The sequence below is a fragment of the Montipora capricornis genome, chromosome 2, assembly GCF_036669925.1.
Source record: "Montipora capricornis isolate CH-2021 chromosome 2, ASM3666992v2, whole genome shotgun sequence".
NCBI classification, from domain to species: domain Eukaryota; kingdom Metazoa; phylum Cnidaria; class Anthozoa; order Scleractinia; family Acroporidae; genus Montipora; species Montipora capricornis.
The window spans coordinates 5,058,408-5,070,907 of NC_090884.1; the positions used below are offsets into that span (position 1 = coordinate 5,058,408).

The following is a 12,500-nucleotide window of genomic DNA, read 5'->3' on the forward strand; positions in this document are numbered from 1 at the left end:
TCTTGTTCGGTACTGTGAGCAGCGAAAGGTTTCGTGTTACGCGACAAATTTCCATCAGCTGTTAAAAGGGAATTTGAAATCGACAGTGAAGAACATTCATTGGTGTTCGAAAAGTGAGAATCTAATGAAAAAAAAGTTACTCCAGGGAAGGAATGTGATGTTCCGAAGGATCCCGGGGGTGGGGGAATTTGACAGTCTGTAGGTGCCCAGGGGTGGGAAATTTGACGCTAGCTTCCACGAAAATGTCAAATTTCCCTGGGTAACCCCCCCCCCCCCCCCCCCCTGGGGCTTAACATTGATAGTGCATAACAGCTGATGAAATTATGGCCGCCGAGAAGGATTTGAACACGGGTGATGTTAACGCTCTGTTTACAGCTTCTGTTGCTTCGACTTCAGATTTTTTTTTTTTAAACCTTTAAAGGAAGAGCGGAGAGGATGAGAAGACATTACAGTTGTACTTCCTACGGGATTTAGCAATAGTGTTTATAGGCCCGAACATTCTAGAAGAAAATGCATCGTTCTTCTTCTACCAACTCGAAAACGTTCGTAGTTGTGGCAGGTCCTTTGGAATATATTCGGAGCAACAAGTTGCGAATCCAAAAAGAACCGAATAGAACTTTAGGGCTGCCACATTCGGGGAATCAGCCGAGCTTGACAGAGAAAATTCGACACTGTTTACGGAATCGCTGAACAATCTGAACACACTTCTAACAAAATGATCACTGAGTAGCTGCTGCTGAAAATCTAGAATTTCTCAACGTCCATTTTCCTCATATCTATTTCTATAGCATCTTTTATTGGCATCTCAAATATTCGAGTTTAAATGAAGTTTATTGAACTTTTGATTGCGCCTGATGATGACATGAAGAATTCGGGCTTTTTCTGCCATTTTATCTCGAAATTATTTGTTCCTTGATGATTTGAACAGAGAAACCGCACCAACTGTCAAGCAGGATTTGCAGAAATAGCTTTGATTGCAGGCATCAAAGCCAGAGTGCTATTTTGTTTTTGTCGCGTCTTTACTTGAATCGCAGCGTGCAAGTAATTTCCGGTAAAATCTGATTGGCTCACATTTATAGCATGACACATGATAACATCACTCTTGACAGGTGGGCGGCAGACGACTCGTTAAGAAATTGTATCAGGCGTACTTTGTAGCGCCCTGTCTCAAGAAAAGTACGCTTGGTCGCAGGTTACGCTACACCAGGAGCCCATATTATGGGCTCCTGGCTACACTCAGTCTCCAAATTCTTAATTACACAGCCTTCTTCGGGAACGTCACGCAACGATGCCTACAAAGAGAGCGTTGTAGACTTCAATTTTTGACAGCTGATGTAAACGAAAATACAACAAAATTAAAAGAATGTTTACTGAACAGAAACCTTTAAATCAAGTTGTAATGAATTTCCTGTGTTTTTGGGAGGATAACAAAATGAAAATTGAATCAGAGATCATTTGCATTCTTCCCTGCAGAAAAATTGGACAAGAACGGTTCATAGGTGTGAGATTTTATCTTCAGTTACTTCCTGTATGAAAACCATTGAATAGTTTTCTAGGAACTCACGCAATTTAGTAGATCTACGTTCTAATAGCATTGATAAACAAAGCGAATATTAAGCCGCTGTTACACGTTGAAACGTTTAACTAAAACTTGTGTGCAACGGCGCTGCAAAACAAGTTTCAGAAGGCATTGCACCGCGTAACATAACGGTCCAAACTCGTTCGGGAACGTTGAAACTGGTCTCGAAATGTGCCTTAGCCGGTTTCTGACTGGCTTACATGGCGTAGCGTAACAAGACCGAGCGAGACCAGTTTCACGAAGTGGTGTTACACGGTGAAACTCTTGTTTTTATCACCACTGCGATTGCTGCGACCGTTGCAGAAGTAGAAAGCGGTTCAACTTTCGTGAAACTTGTCACGCAACGGAAGTTTAAAAAAGTTTCACGACAACGAACATGTTACACGGTGTATTACCTCCTGAAACTTGTTCCGCAGCGCCACTGCACACAAGTTTCAGCTGAAAGGTTCAACGTGTAACAGCGGCTTTATAGACACAGATTTTAAAACCTTGGCCTCCAACCATGAATAAACTTAAGCAATTTTCGTCGATCAAACATGTTACTCATACCCAAAGATGTCAAGAAAGACTCATCAGTTAGAGTAACAAGCATCTCCCCATCTATTTGCTTGCTTTTAAACATCTCCACGCACTCTCCCAAGTTGAGCTTTTTAAGGCATTCTCCGACCTCTGACACTGACAAGCTTGATACATCATCTGGGAAATCTGCAGATAAACCCTGCCCGCCAGAAGCTGTTGATGTTAGGCTTGATACAGCAGGACCGTAAGGGTGATCTTTGCTATCGCTAATGACGGTAGAGGGTGATTGATGAGGTGGCGGAGAATTTTCAGTTCCTTTCGATGTTTTATCGGAGAAAAGGAAACTTTGGAATCGTTTTATTATCTCTTTTGGACGCTTTTTTCGCTCTGGGTTTAATGGCTGAGATGGAGAGGCAGCCGAGTCTTGTCCTTGTTCAGATTTCACGCTGTCATCAGCATTATTAACAGCATCACCATCGAAGAAAGGATCAGGCATATAAATGTATTCATCATCATCATCATCATCATCATCATTAAAATCATCATCAAAATCATCATCACTACTCGCTTCGTGAATGTCTTGGTCAACTCTTTCATTGGTCATTGTCATCCCGGGTTTTTTGGATTCAGTCTCAGCTGTCTGAATTGCCGGGTGTTCCCTCCCAGGGGAAATCGGTAAGACATTGTGATATAGTTTACGCGTATCATGGTCAGTTGTCACAGGGAGTATGTTCTGTTGCGGTCTCGACAGCGTTCGAATAGGAGGAACTGGAGGAGAAACGTCCTCATCCAAGCATTTGCGTGCAGTCGGTGAACCGAGACTGGACTCCATGCCTTTGTGATAATTGCCTTCTCGGTAGTCTGCGGGCTTCGGGGCCAACACGGTCGGTTTTGTCGCTTTAACTGGCGGCGATTTGAGCTTTTCAGGTTTTGGAGGACGCGATGGAGGCAATGGAATTTCATAGTATTCAACGTCGTCATAAGAGCTTCCTGAATGCGAACCACAAGGGCTTCTAGGTGGAATACGAGGTTTCACTTCCGCATAATCGTAGATTTGCTCTTCGGCGCTGTCATCGCACAACCTCGTCGCGTTTATTAGGGAGATATCGACTTTTTCTAAGTTAGCACCGTCATGGATGCGTTTGCAGATTCTTACATATTCCTCATCCTTTGCTAGAGCTCCTACAGCAGGCAACACACTAACATCCAAATCCATGGGAATCATCAAGACGGTCACCTCACCATCATCGGTGCGACTGGTACACACGATAGTAGACTCTTCGCGTTTTTCTTTCAATAGTACAGAGTTGAGTGGAAGCATTTCAATATCATTTAACATGATTTCACTGGAGATAAATCTCACACGGATGGGAAGCGAAAAGCGATTTAACACGTCTAGGAAATTATATTGTTCCGCGCTTGCTAATGGTTCGAACGCAGCTTTGAAATCCAAAGGAAGCTTTACGCTGTCTCGAGTCTTGTTGACAAACTCGCATTCAATGTACTTACCGCGGTTTTCTTCAACAGTCTTTTTAATCTCCAAAATGTCGCCTGCTTTCAGCCTGAATGTTGGTGGGCTGTCGTGGACGACACGAAATAATTTCACACTTGTGGCGTCGACAAGACCTTGCACACTGTAATAGACATCCTCGCAGACCGTCGGAAGGACTTCGACTTTGCATGCAGAATTTACTGGGATAAAAAACTCCCTGTCTACTCCGGTAGCTTTTGCAAGGACCTTGTCCGTTCTTTTACATAAATGTAGCTTGAGAATTTGTCCCGCTGAAAGCGTTTTAGTATCATCTTCGTTGTATACTCCGCTCTCAACCTGGACTAGATGCGGAAACTTTGGGAATCGATTGACAAACGCCTTCAGGGTGAAGGACGAATCGCTCCAGTTGATGAGATTTTCATCCATCGTTTGGCTGAGTCCATACACTCATGTTCCACAACTGTCGACGTAGACGATCATTTCAAACAGCTCTGTGGCTGGAAAGGCTAGTTCTCAATAATTGACCCCAAATGGTATAAATTACGCATGCTCCGTTGCTTCTGTTGCTTGGGCTAATGCATATATTTGTTTTGATGTGGCTGAGGATACAGGGCAAGAAACGTTCTTTTCAATTCACTTCTCCCTTAAATACAGTGTGTATTTTTCTTGTCCGAACCACAAAACTACTTGTCCAAAAATAGACAAGCACAACAATACTAAAGGGTAATATATAAACTTCATATTTCATTTTAGCTCGTAGAATTAAAACTAACAGATTGAAAAAACATATCTTTTGATACATTTAATTGTTTTAGTCATTGTGTTTATTCAGGCAGTTCGGGAAGTGGCGGTAATATCTTAATATGATATGGTAATATGATATCTTCAGATGATGAACTGACAGTCATGAGATCCTGAAGGCCAACTGGAAAACATGGACTGGACTCTGGACTGGACTCTGGACTGGACTCTGGACTGGACCCTGGACTGGACTTTATTAAACGAAGTTAATATTTAACCAATAATATAACGATTAACCGTTTCTATTTAATTGAATGAGAATGAGAATGGATGTTTTTTCCAAAGGGAACATAAACGAAAAATCGAACAACGCTGCCCAGTAACTTTCAATCAAGTCAAGCTACTATTACGTGAATGTTGTGACCACGATATATCTCATCCGTGCGCTGTCTAAAGAATGTTAGGAATGTAGTCCAATTCAATATATTCGATATGTTAAGCGCGACCTCTTTGCGCACTATTTCTACAATGGAACCAGCAAGGAAACTGCAAGCTAAGCACTTCAGTTGTTTACAGCGGTAAATTAACGTTACAAACCCCGCCACTTATACGCTTGGCTATGATCGCGTGAATGCTGTGAAAGTTTAAAGTCATCACGTGACAATGTAATGTCGTCACGCGATCCTATCTCGTGCGTGTGCTATTTTAGGAATGTAGCGGACCACCCCTATAGTGAACATTTTTATCACGTTCCAGTTCTTATCACACAAACGTTCATTTCACACGAAACCACGCTGATGTAATTGTATCGATAACACTAAAAAGGTTGATGACAGTAAGTTTTTTCGGTGTATGTTACCTTGTACTCCAGTACCGATGGTAATTTGTGAAAGACTGTAACTGCAAAAATATTCGAAAAAGAAAAGAAAGTGACGAAGCTACTATACATTCTTGTGCAGTTAATTTGTGCATTTTATGGAATGGGAATAAAGCAGCGTACGAAAAAGGACGATTGTCTAATAAAGGCTAAAGGATTGCCTAACAAAGGCTATTTATTCCGAAACGAAAAGATATTCCTGATAAGATATTTTAAAGCAAGATAATTTTAAGGCGTTGTGGATCCCTCCCTGTTGCATATGCATCTGTGCATCGTGTGCGGCTAGTAACATGTCATAACGAAAAATCGGACAATGCTGCCTAGAAAATTTAAATCAAGTCACTCAATATTTTCGATATGTTAAGCGCGATCGCTTTGCGCAGTATTTCTACAATTGAACCAGCTAGCACTACAAACTAAGCACTTCAGTTGTTTACAGTGGTAAATTAACTTTACAAACCCCGCCACTTGTACGCTTGGCTATGATTGCGTAAGCTCTGGAAAGAAGCAGACTAACAACAATTTTTATAAAAGTGACGACACATTTGAAATTAAATTTGCAAGACATGTTTCGGTCGTGCAACGACCATGTTCAGTTGAAAGTAGAATTAATTTGAAGTTACATTTGAATTTATAATATGCTAAACATAGATAAATAACAACGTGAAATAAATTGGGAATCTGACAAAATAGCCAAAGGTAACAAAAAAGAGTGTACAATGGAACATGTTGATTAGAACGAGAGAGTTAAATTAGCATGATATAATTGCTTATTATATCAGGAGCAACCTTCTTTAAATAAGCAATTATATCATGTTAATTCAACTCTCTCGTTCTAATCAACATGTTCCGTTGTACACTCTTTTTTGTTACCTTTGGCTATTTTGCTAGATTCCCAATTTATTTCACGTTGTTATTTATCTTTGTTTAGCATATTATAAATTCAAATTAATTCTACTTTCAACTGAAGATGGTCGTTGCACGACCGAAACATGTCTTGCAAATTTAATTTCAAATGTGTCGTCACTTTTATAAAAATTGCGTAAGCACTGTGAAAGTTTGAAGTCATCACGTAACAATGTAATGTCGCCAGGCGATCCTATCTCGTGCGTGTGCTATTTTTAGAATGTAGTCCGCTTCAAACACAAGGCTAGATAAGTTATGGGATGGGAAGAGGGGGTGGCAAATACCAAAACATTGTTGCCAGGAGCACGGTTTTTGAGCGTCCCCGAACGTCTCTCTGTGTCAAATTTTTTGCAAAGCCATTTTGGGATTTAAATCTCGGTCTCGCAATCAAAACCCAAAGTCGCGGTCTGGCAGACAAAAACGCTAGTCTCTCCAGAAAATGTAAAAAAATACAAAAAAAATGTGTAAGAAATATCCTACACATATCATGTTCATAATTAATTGTTTCTCGATAACCTCTCGGCTCAGCCAACTTGTATTTATACGTTTATAAACCAAGTTTATCTCTAATGAAGTCGTTGTGGTCCTGTACAAAAAATGTCTCCCTTATGTCAGTAGGGATGGAGTGAACATGGGTGCCCGCTTATTAACACACTCTCTTAGAGGATGAAAATAAACATTGGACTCTTTTCCAATTTTCTTCTCGCCTTCCTGCATGTATTCCCTTCTCATTTTCCCCACAATTACGAGGTCAAGTGGTGGCCGCGGGATAGCCGGAGGCTCTCGTAATTTCTGATTGCAGCCCGTAGCAAACAGACACTTTGCTATTGCAGAAATAAAGAGAGGTTAGTACAAAGGCTCCTGATGAAGGGGAGGGCTTTTTACCAGAAGCTTGAGCGGTCGCTTGTTCACCGGTTGGTTGTTGACGGGCTGCTTGTTGTGCGTGTTGACCGACCAGTTGTTGACCGGCCAACTGTTGACCGGTTACTGCTTGTTGAGCGTGATGACCGACTGGATGTTCACCGTGTTGACTGGCTGGTGGTTGACCGTGTTGACCTGATGTTTGTTGCCTGGCTGATAGTTGACCGGTTGCTTGTTCAACGGTGGCTTGTCGTCCAGTTAATTGTTCAATTGCTAAGGCAGGGGCAGGATAGTTATATTCCTCGACTATAGGGTGTTTGATCCGCACAGGGCCACCTTTCCGTCGCGATGTGGACTTTGTTCCTTTCTTTCCTCTGCCTTTTGGCATGTCGAGGAGAGCAAGAGACGTCACATCGGGTTTCGCCTTCAAAGCTACATTGTTCAGGAAAAGCACTGCCTCCTCATAACCTTCGGCAATCCTTTAGCCTTTATTAGACAATCGTCCTTTTTCGTACGCTACTTTATTCCCATTCCATACAATGCACAAATTGCACAAGAATGTATAGTAGCTTCGTCACTTTCTTTTCTGTTTCGAATATTTTTGCAGTTACAGTCTTTCACAAATTGCCATCGATACTGGAGTACAAGGTAACATACACCGAAAAAAACGGACTGTCATCAACCTTTTTAGTGTTATCGGTACAATTACATCAGCGTGGTTTCGTATGAAATGAACGTTTGTGTGATAAGAACTGGAACGTGATAAAAATGTTCACTATAGGGGTGGTCCGCTACATTCCTAAAATAGCACACGCACGAGATAGGATCGCGTGACGACATTACATTGTCACGTGATGACTTCAAACTTTCACAGCATTCACGCAATCATAGCCAAGCATATAAGTGGCGGGGTTTGTAACGTTAATTTACCGCTGGAAAAAACATCCATTCTCATTCTCGCTGGGTAATAATTAAATAGAAACGGTTAAATATTAACTTCGTTTAATAAAGTCCAGTCCAGGGTCCAGTCCAGAGTCCAGTCCAGAGTCCAGTCCATGTTTTCCAGTTGGCCGATCCTGAAGAGTTCCTTGCTGCATAAGAATGAAGGGGTAGTTTCTAAAGAAACTGTGGTGCTGCGTCGGTGGGGAAGTAGTATACAAAAATTTGGTTTTATCAACAGAGTTGATAATGTAAATTGGCCACGGTACAGAGATTCTAAAAGCTGACGTTTCGAGCGTTAGCCCTTCGTCAGAGCGAATCCGCTCGCTCTGACGAAGGGCTAACGCTCGAAACGTCAGCTTTTAGAATCTCTGTACGGTGGCCAATTTCCTTGCTGCATAGTTGTCTTTAAACTGGTCTTAATTCTGTTTATTGAAGAAAAGCGCTGAAACCCCGCTGAAACGTGACTGACAAGCACGTGCGATATCATGAGCCTGCTATTATGCTGTACAGCAGGACTCACATGGAATTTAATGGCGGCACCTCGCACGACGAAATCAAACACACAACGTAAACAAAATGATATTTTATTTTACTTTCTGTAAGAGCTACTTATTTTTTAGAGCACTTAGGTTATTAATTCCAGAAAGAATATTTCATTATATATCCAAGGAAAACAGTAAGTATAGTTTCTTGACTTTTTTTAAGTTGGACCTCTACAACTCAGTCGTCCATTCGGACAACTGGGATCACGTTTTTCCTTGTCCGAACGGAAAAGTTACCCGTCCCAGACGTTCGGACGGCCCAAGTTTCCTGCCCTGCGATATATATATATTTATAGTAAAAAAGGAGCTTCTTTACGTAAAAATGCTGCTTTTTTACAAATATATAATTGTAAGAAAGCAGCATCGTAAAAATGCTGCACTTTTACAATTATATAATCGTAAGAAAGCTGCTTTCGTATGTAAAAGTGCTTCACTTTTACAATTATATATTTGTAAAAAAAGCTGCTTTTGATCAGAAATATCTGTGTGCCTGGTAGAAAAAACAGCTTTGACAAGTACAGCAGCCGTAAATAATTAAGCAAACCGGCTTTTACAACGGTTGCTGTTAATACATGGCATCAAGGAGTATATAAACCATTGCTTTTCAACGGTAAACACACAGTCCAAGTATTATTTTATGATAGAAATCACTTTCCCAAGCCTTTCATAAGTGCCGAAATTCGAAAAACTGTTTCCTTACATGTCACGCCTTGTAAAAGTGCAGGAAATTTATTAGATAGCGTATTGTAAAGGTGCAGGAAATTTACAATAGGCCATTTCCGAGTTCATGTCTACCTCTTCTTCAAAGTGAGTCTAAGTGCTAAGTTAGCAAGCTACGCAGAACTTTATTCGAGTGGCAGGGTACGTGGGGCTTTCGTCGGTACCATTTACACAAAAGTCGCAAATTTTTAAAATGATTTTCCTCAACTATAAAGCTTTTCCGGCGTCGGAAAAAACAAAACTTTCCTCCGCACAACTGACATTTATTCAAAACAGCACATGAGCTTGCGAAAACCAAACCTTCATTAAGTGCCCCGCGAAATAAGCCAATGGGAGCGTAGATTGTATTGCCGCAACCTTTTTTTAGTAGCCAATGAAAAATGGTGTACTGTCGTACTTTACCAGATCTCACAATTCCAGGGACAGAGTGAGATCTGGGTACGAGATTAGGGGGGCGGGCATAAATGGTTGTAAAGTTATAGCGCTCGGACTGTTTTTTTACAAACCTGGATTGTAATTTCCCGCATCTTTAAAAGGCGTGACATGTAGGAAACAGTTTGTCGAATTTCGGCACTTATGAAAGGCTTGGGAAAGTGATTTCTATCATAAATTATAGTTCACCACTAAATTTTCTCAGATTCTTATTGGGTTAAATTGATCACGTGACGCGATAGTGTTCGTCCGCGGAGAGACACTATCAGCCCATAGTGCCCGTCCGAAGATAATACCCGGATGGATAGTAGTCATCCGCTGAAAAAACAGTTGACAGTTGTATGTTATTCTTTAGCCAATGTACGCTGCGAATTATTGACATGTGTAACAGCCTGTACGCATGAATAAATATTTGATTGATCTGCATTAAGTGGGTTTTGACTGTTTTTCAACTGGCGCGCGGAAGAAAATTTGGTGGTGAACAATAAAGACAATAGAGTGTTTATGTCTCGGAACTATCGGTCTGATAGTTGCCCCTTAGAAATTTCATGTTCTTAAAACTAGCATATTAGCCCTCGAAGCTTCGCTTCTCGGGCAAATATTTGTTTTAAGAACATCAAATTTCCGGGGGGCAACTATCAGCCGATAGTTCCTCGACAGAAACACTCTATTGTTTAAATAATACTCATATGGCTAGCACAAGACACCAAAATATTCAGGACATTGGCATAAATCGTTGGAAAGTTATAGCGGTCTGACCGTTTTTTACCAAACTGAATTGTAAATTTCCTGCACTTTTACAAGTTGTTGAAGGTGATTCAGTGCCACCCTCCAAAACTTTTCACAAATTTCACGCTGGCCTACTAAGTACTTCCAGTACAACAAATTATCTAACCTCTCTTCGTGGATTTTTAATCCCCTTGCATTAGATTTAACTTTTAAAAAAACCATAACTTCATATTTCCGTAATAATCGTTCAAAGACATTGAGCAAAAGCATACAAAGCTACATTTGAAAGGGACATAATCCCATGTTGCAGTTTTCTGGATAAGACTTCACAGAAATAGCTCCTGTTACCTTTCCATATGTAAAGAGGTCCCATGATTTATGAGTCAATGAGTCAATGAGTCATGAGTCATGAGTCAATGAGACTCACAGTCAATATAGCAATAACTTATTGATCAAGACTAAGCCCTCCTTTCAGTGATTAGGCCTAAGCACTCTCTGAAATTTTAGCTTTCATTTTATGTGTTAGGGTAACTGCACTAACTCATTGACTCATGACTCATAAATACTTAAAACTTATATGTAAAAAATATTTCAACATTAGATGCAATGAATTTTTAGCAATTGCTGTAAATAATAGTAAGCATTCCTACCATTTCAAAGGATGGATAAATTAAAGTTTAATGCAGTAAGGGTAAGAAGTAAAAAAAAGTGGTCCAATTTATTGAAGCTGTAATCAATTTCCATCCTTGCTTTAGTCCCTGGATAGGGTAAACAATGGTGGTGAAGTGTACAAACTACCCCAAGGGGGTACTGCTCATGATACTGAGACCAAACAGCTGGCAGAGTTGCCGCAGTACATTTAAGGCTATCAATCTGAAAAATGAATGGAACTGTAGAAAAATTTGGTAAGTGAGCAAGTAGCTTTTACTTATGAATTATAAAATGCCAGTCATTTGTCAATTTAGAACTGGTTCCCCTAAGGGGTCAGATTTCTTTAGCCTACATCCAGGAAACAAGATTCTGTTACCTTTAAGGGTTGTTTTAAAAAAAAAAAAAAAAACCCCTCCTGAGCAAACTGCATCCTCATGTTTGGATTCACATTGATTTAATGACTTTAACGATATTATGCAAATTTGTTCTACAAAAATACTCAAATACCATAAAGGTATTTTTAACCTAACTTTTTTGCAAAGTTTACTCCTTGAGCCACCAGCTTCAACTTTGATACTTTGTTCTAAAAGCCAAAGCCATTGTATAGCAATGGTGGAGGTGATGATTAGTCACTTTGTATTGGTTCAATTGAAGAAAGAAAGTCAAAGTAATGATTGCACTTTAATTAACCCTTTCACCCCTAAACCGGCCATACGTGGTATTTTACTCTGTCTAAAGCCAGAGTATTTTGCTCTGTCTAACACCAGACGATTTTACCCGTCAATGGGGAACCCCATGGAGTCAACGGTCTTACAGTACTTCTCAACATAAAGAAAATGAATTCTGTGGACTTGAACATTCCCAAAAAGAAATGCCGTATATTCCAAATATGGTTGCGTAAACTCTTCAAGATTTACCTGCTTCAGGAACTTCAAATCAATGAATATTTTAAATATTTTTCCTGAACTCCTGTAAACTTTGTACACTTTTTAATGGTTTGCCCTTTAAAAGTAACATTCAGAAATAATGCAAATACAACTGAGGCTGTTTTGCATTATCTACAAGACAAGACAACAATATCCTTTATTCAAACACAATCAATATTAAAGCAATAACACATGCTTGTGGGGTCATGTGCTAACTATAATAAAGATACACTACAGGAAACAAAAGCTTAAAACTAACTATGTGACAGACATAGGATATCTGCACATAAGGGATAAGAAAAATAAATCAATTGCCATCCAAAATATCATATTGCAAATACACCAAAAGGTAACGGTTGATTGACAAGTTCCTTGTGCAAAATGGTAGAGCATGTTTAAAGTCCAGCAGGACCAAGATGAGAAATTATGATAAAAACTCTAAACATACTTTTTACCCAAATTATTTTACTGCCATCAACCCCAATGAGACCTTATGCATGGGACACTGTTTCTAGCTGCAGCTCCAAATCACATAATATATTAATAAATTTTGCCATGTAAGAAGAGAACAAACATGTGGGGT

The 12,500-nt window shown here is 40.0% G+C and overlaps 1 protein-coding gene and 2 long non-coding RNA genes across 4 annotated transcripts in view; 1 reads left to right on the forward strand and 2 right to left on the reverse strand.

The window, feature by feature from the left end:
* Positions 1-5,783, reverse strand: part of LOC138038563 (uncharacterized) — a 6,915-nt gene extending 1,132 nt beyond the window's left edge. Inside the window, exon 1 of the mRNA XM_068884507.1 lies at positions 1-5,783. This exon is cut by the window's left edge and continues 1,132 nt beyond it. Coding sequence (XP_068740608.1) covers positions 2,061-4,016 — 1,956 coding nt within the window. The 5' untranslated portion in view covers positions 4,017-5,783 and the 3' untranslated portion in view covers positions 1-2,060.
* Positions 5,784-8,423: 2,640 nt separating this feature from the next.
* The window catches only part of LOC138038565 (uncharacterized), a 20,215-nt gene continuing 16,138 nt past the window's right edge, over positions 8,424-12,500 (forward strand). Inside the window, exons 1-2 of the long non-coding RNA XR_011130256.1 lie at positions 8,424-8,593; positions 11,096-11,245. This is a non-coding gene — a long non-coding RNA (uncharacterized lncRNA). The remainder of the gene's footprint in view (positions 8,594-11,095; positions 11,246-12,500) is intronic.
* The window catches only part of LOC138038566 (uncharacterized), a 4,169-nt gene continuing 2,661 nt past the window's right edge, over positions 10,993-12,500 (reverse strand). Inside the window, exon 2 of one of the 2 annotated variants that reach the window (XR_011130258.1) lies at positions 10,993-12,500. This exon is cut by the window's right edge and continues 122 nt beyond it. This is a non-coding gene — a long non-coding RNA (uncharacterized lncRNA). The other variant, XR_011130257.1, reaches the window with a different exon arrangement.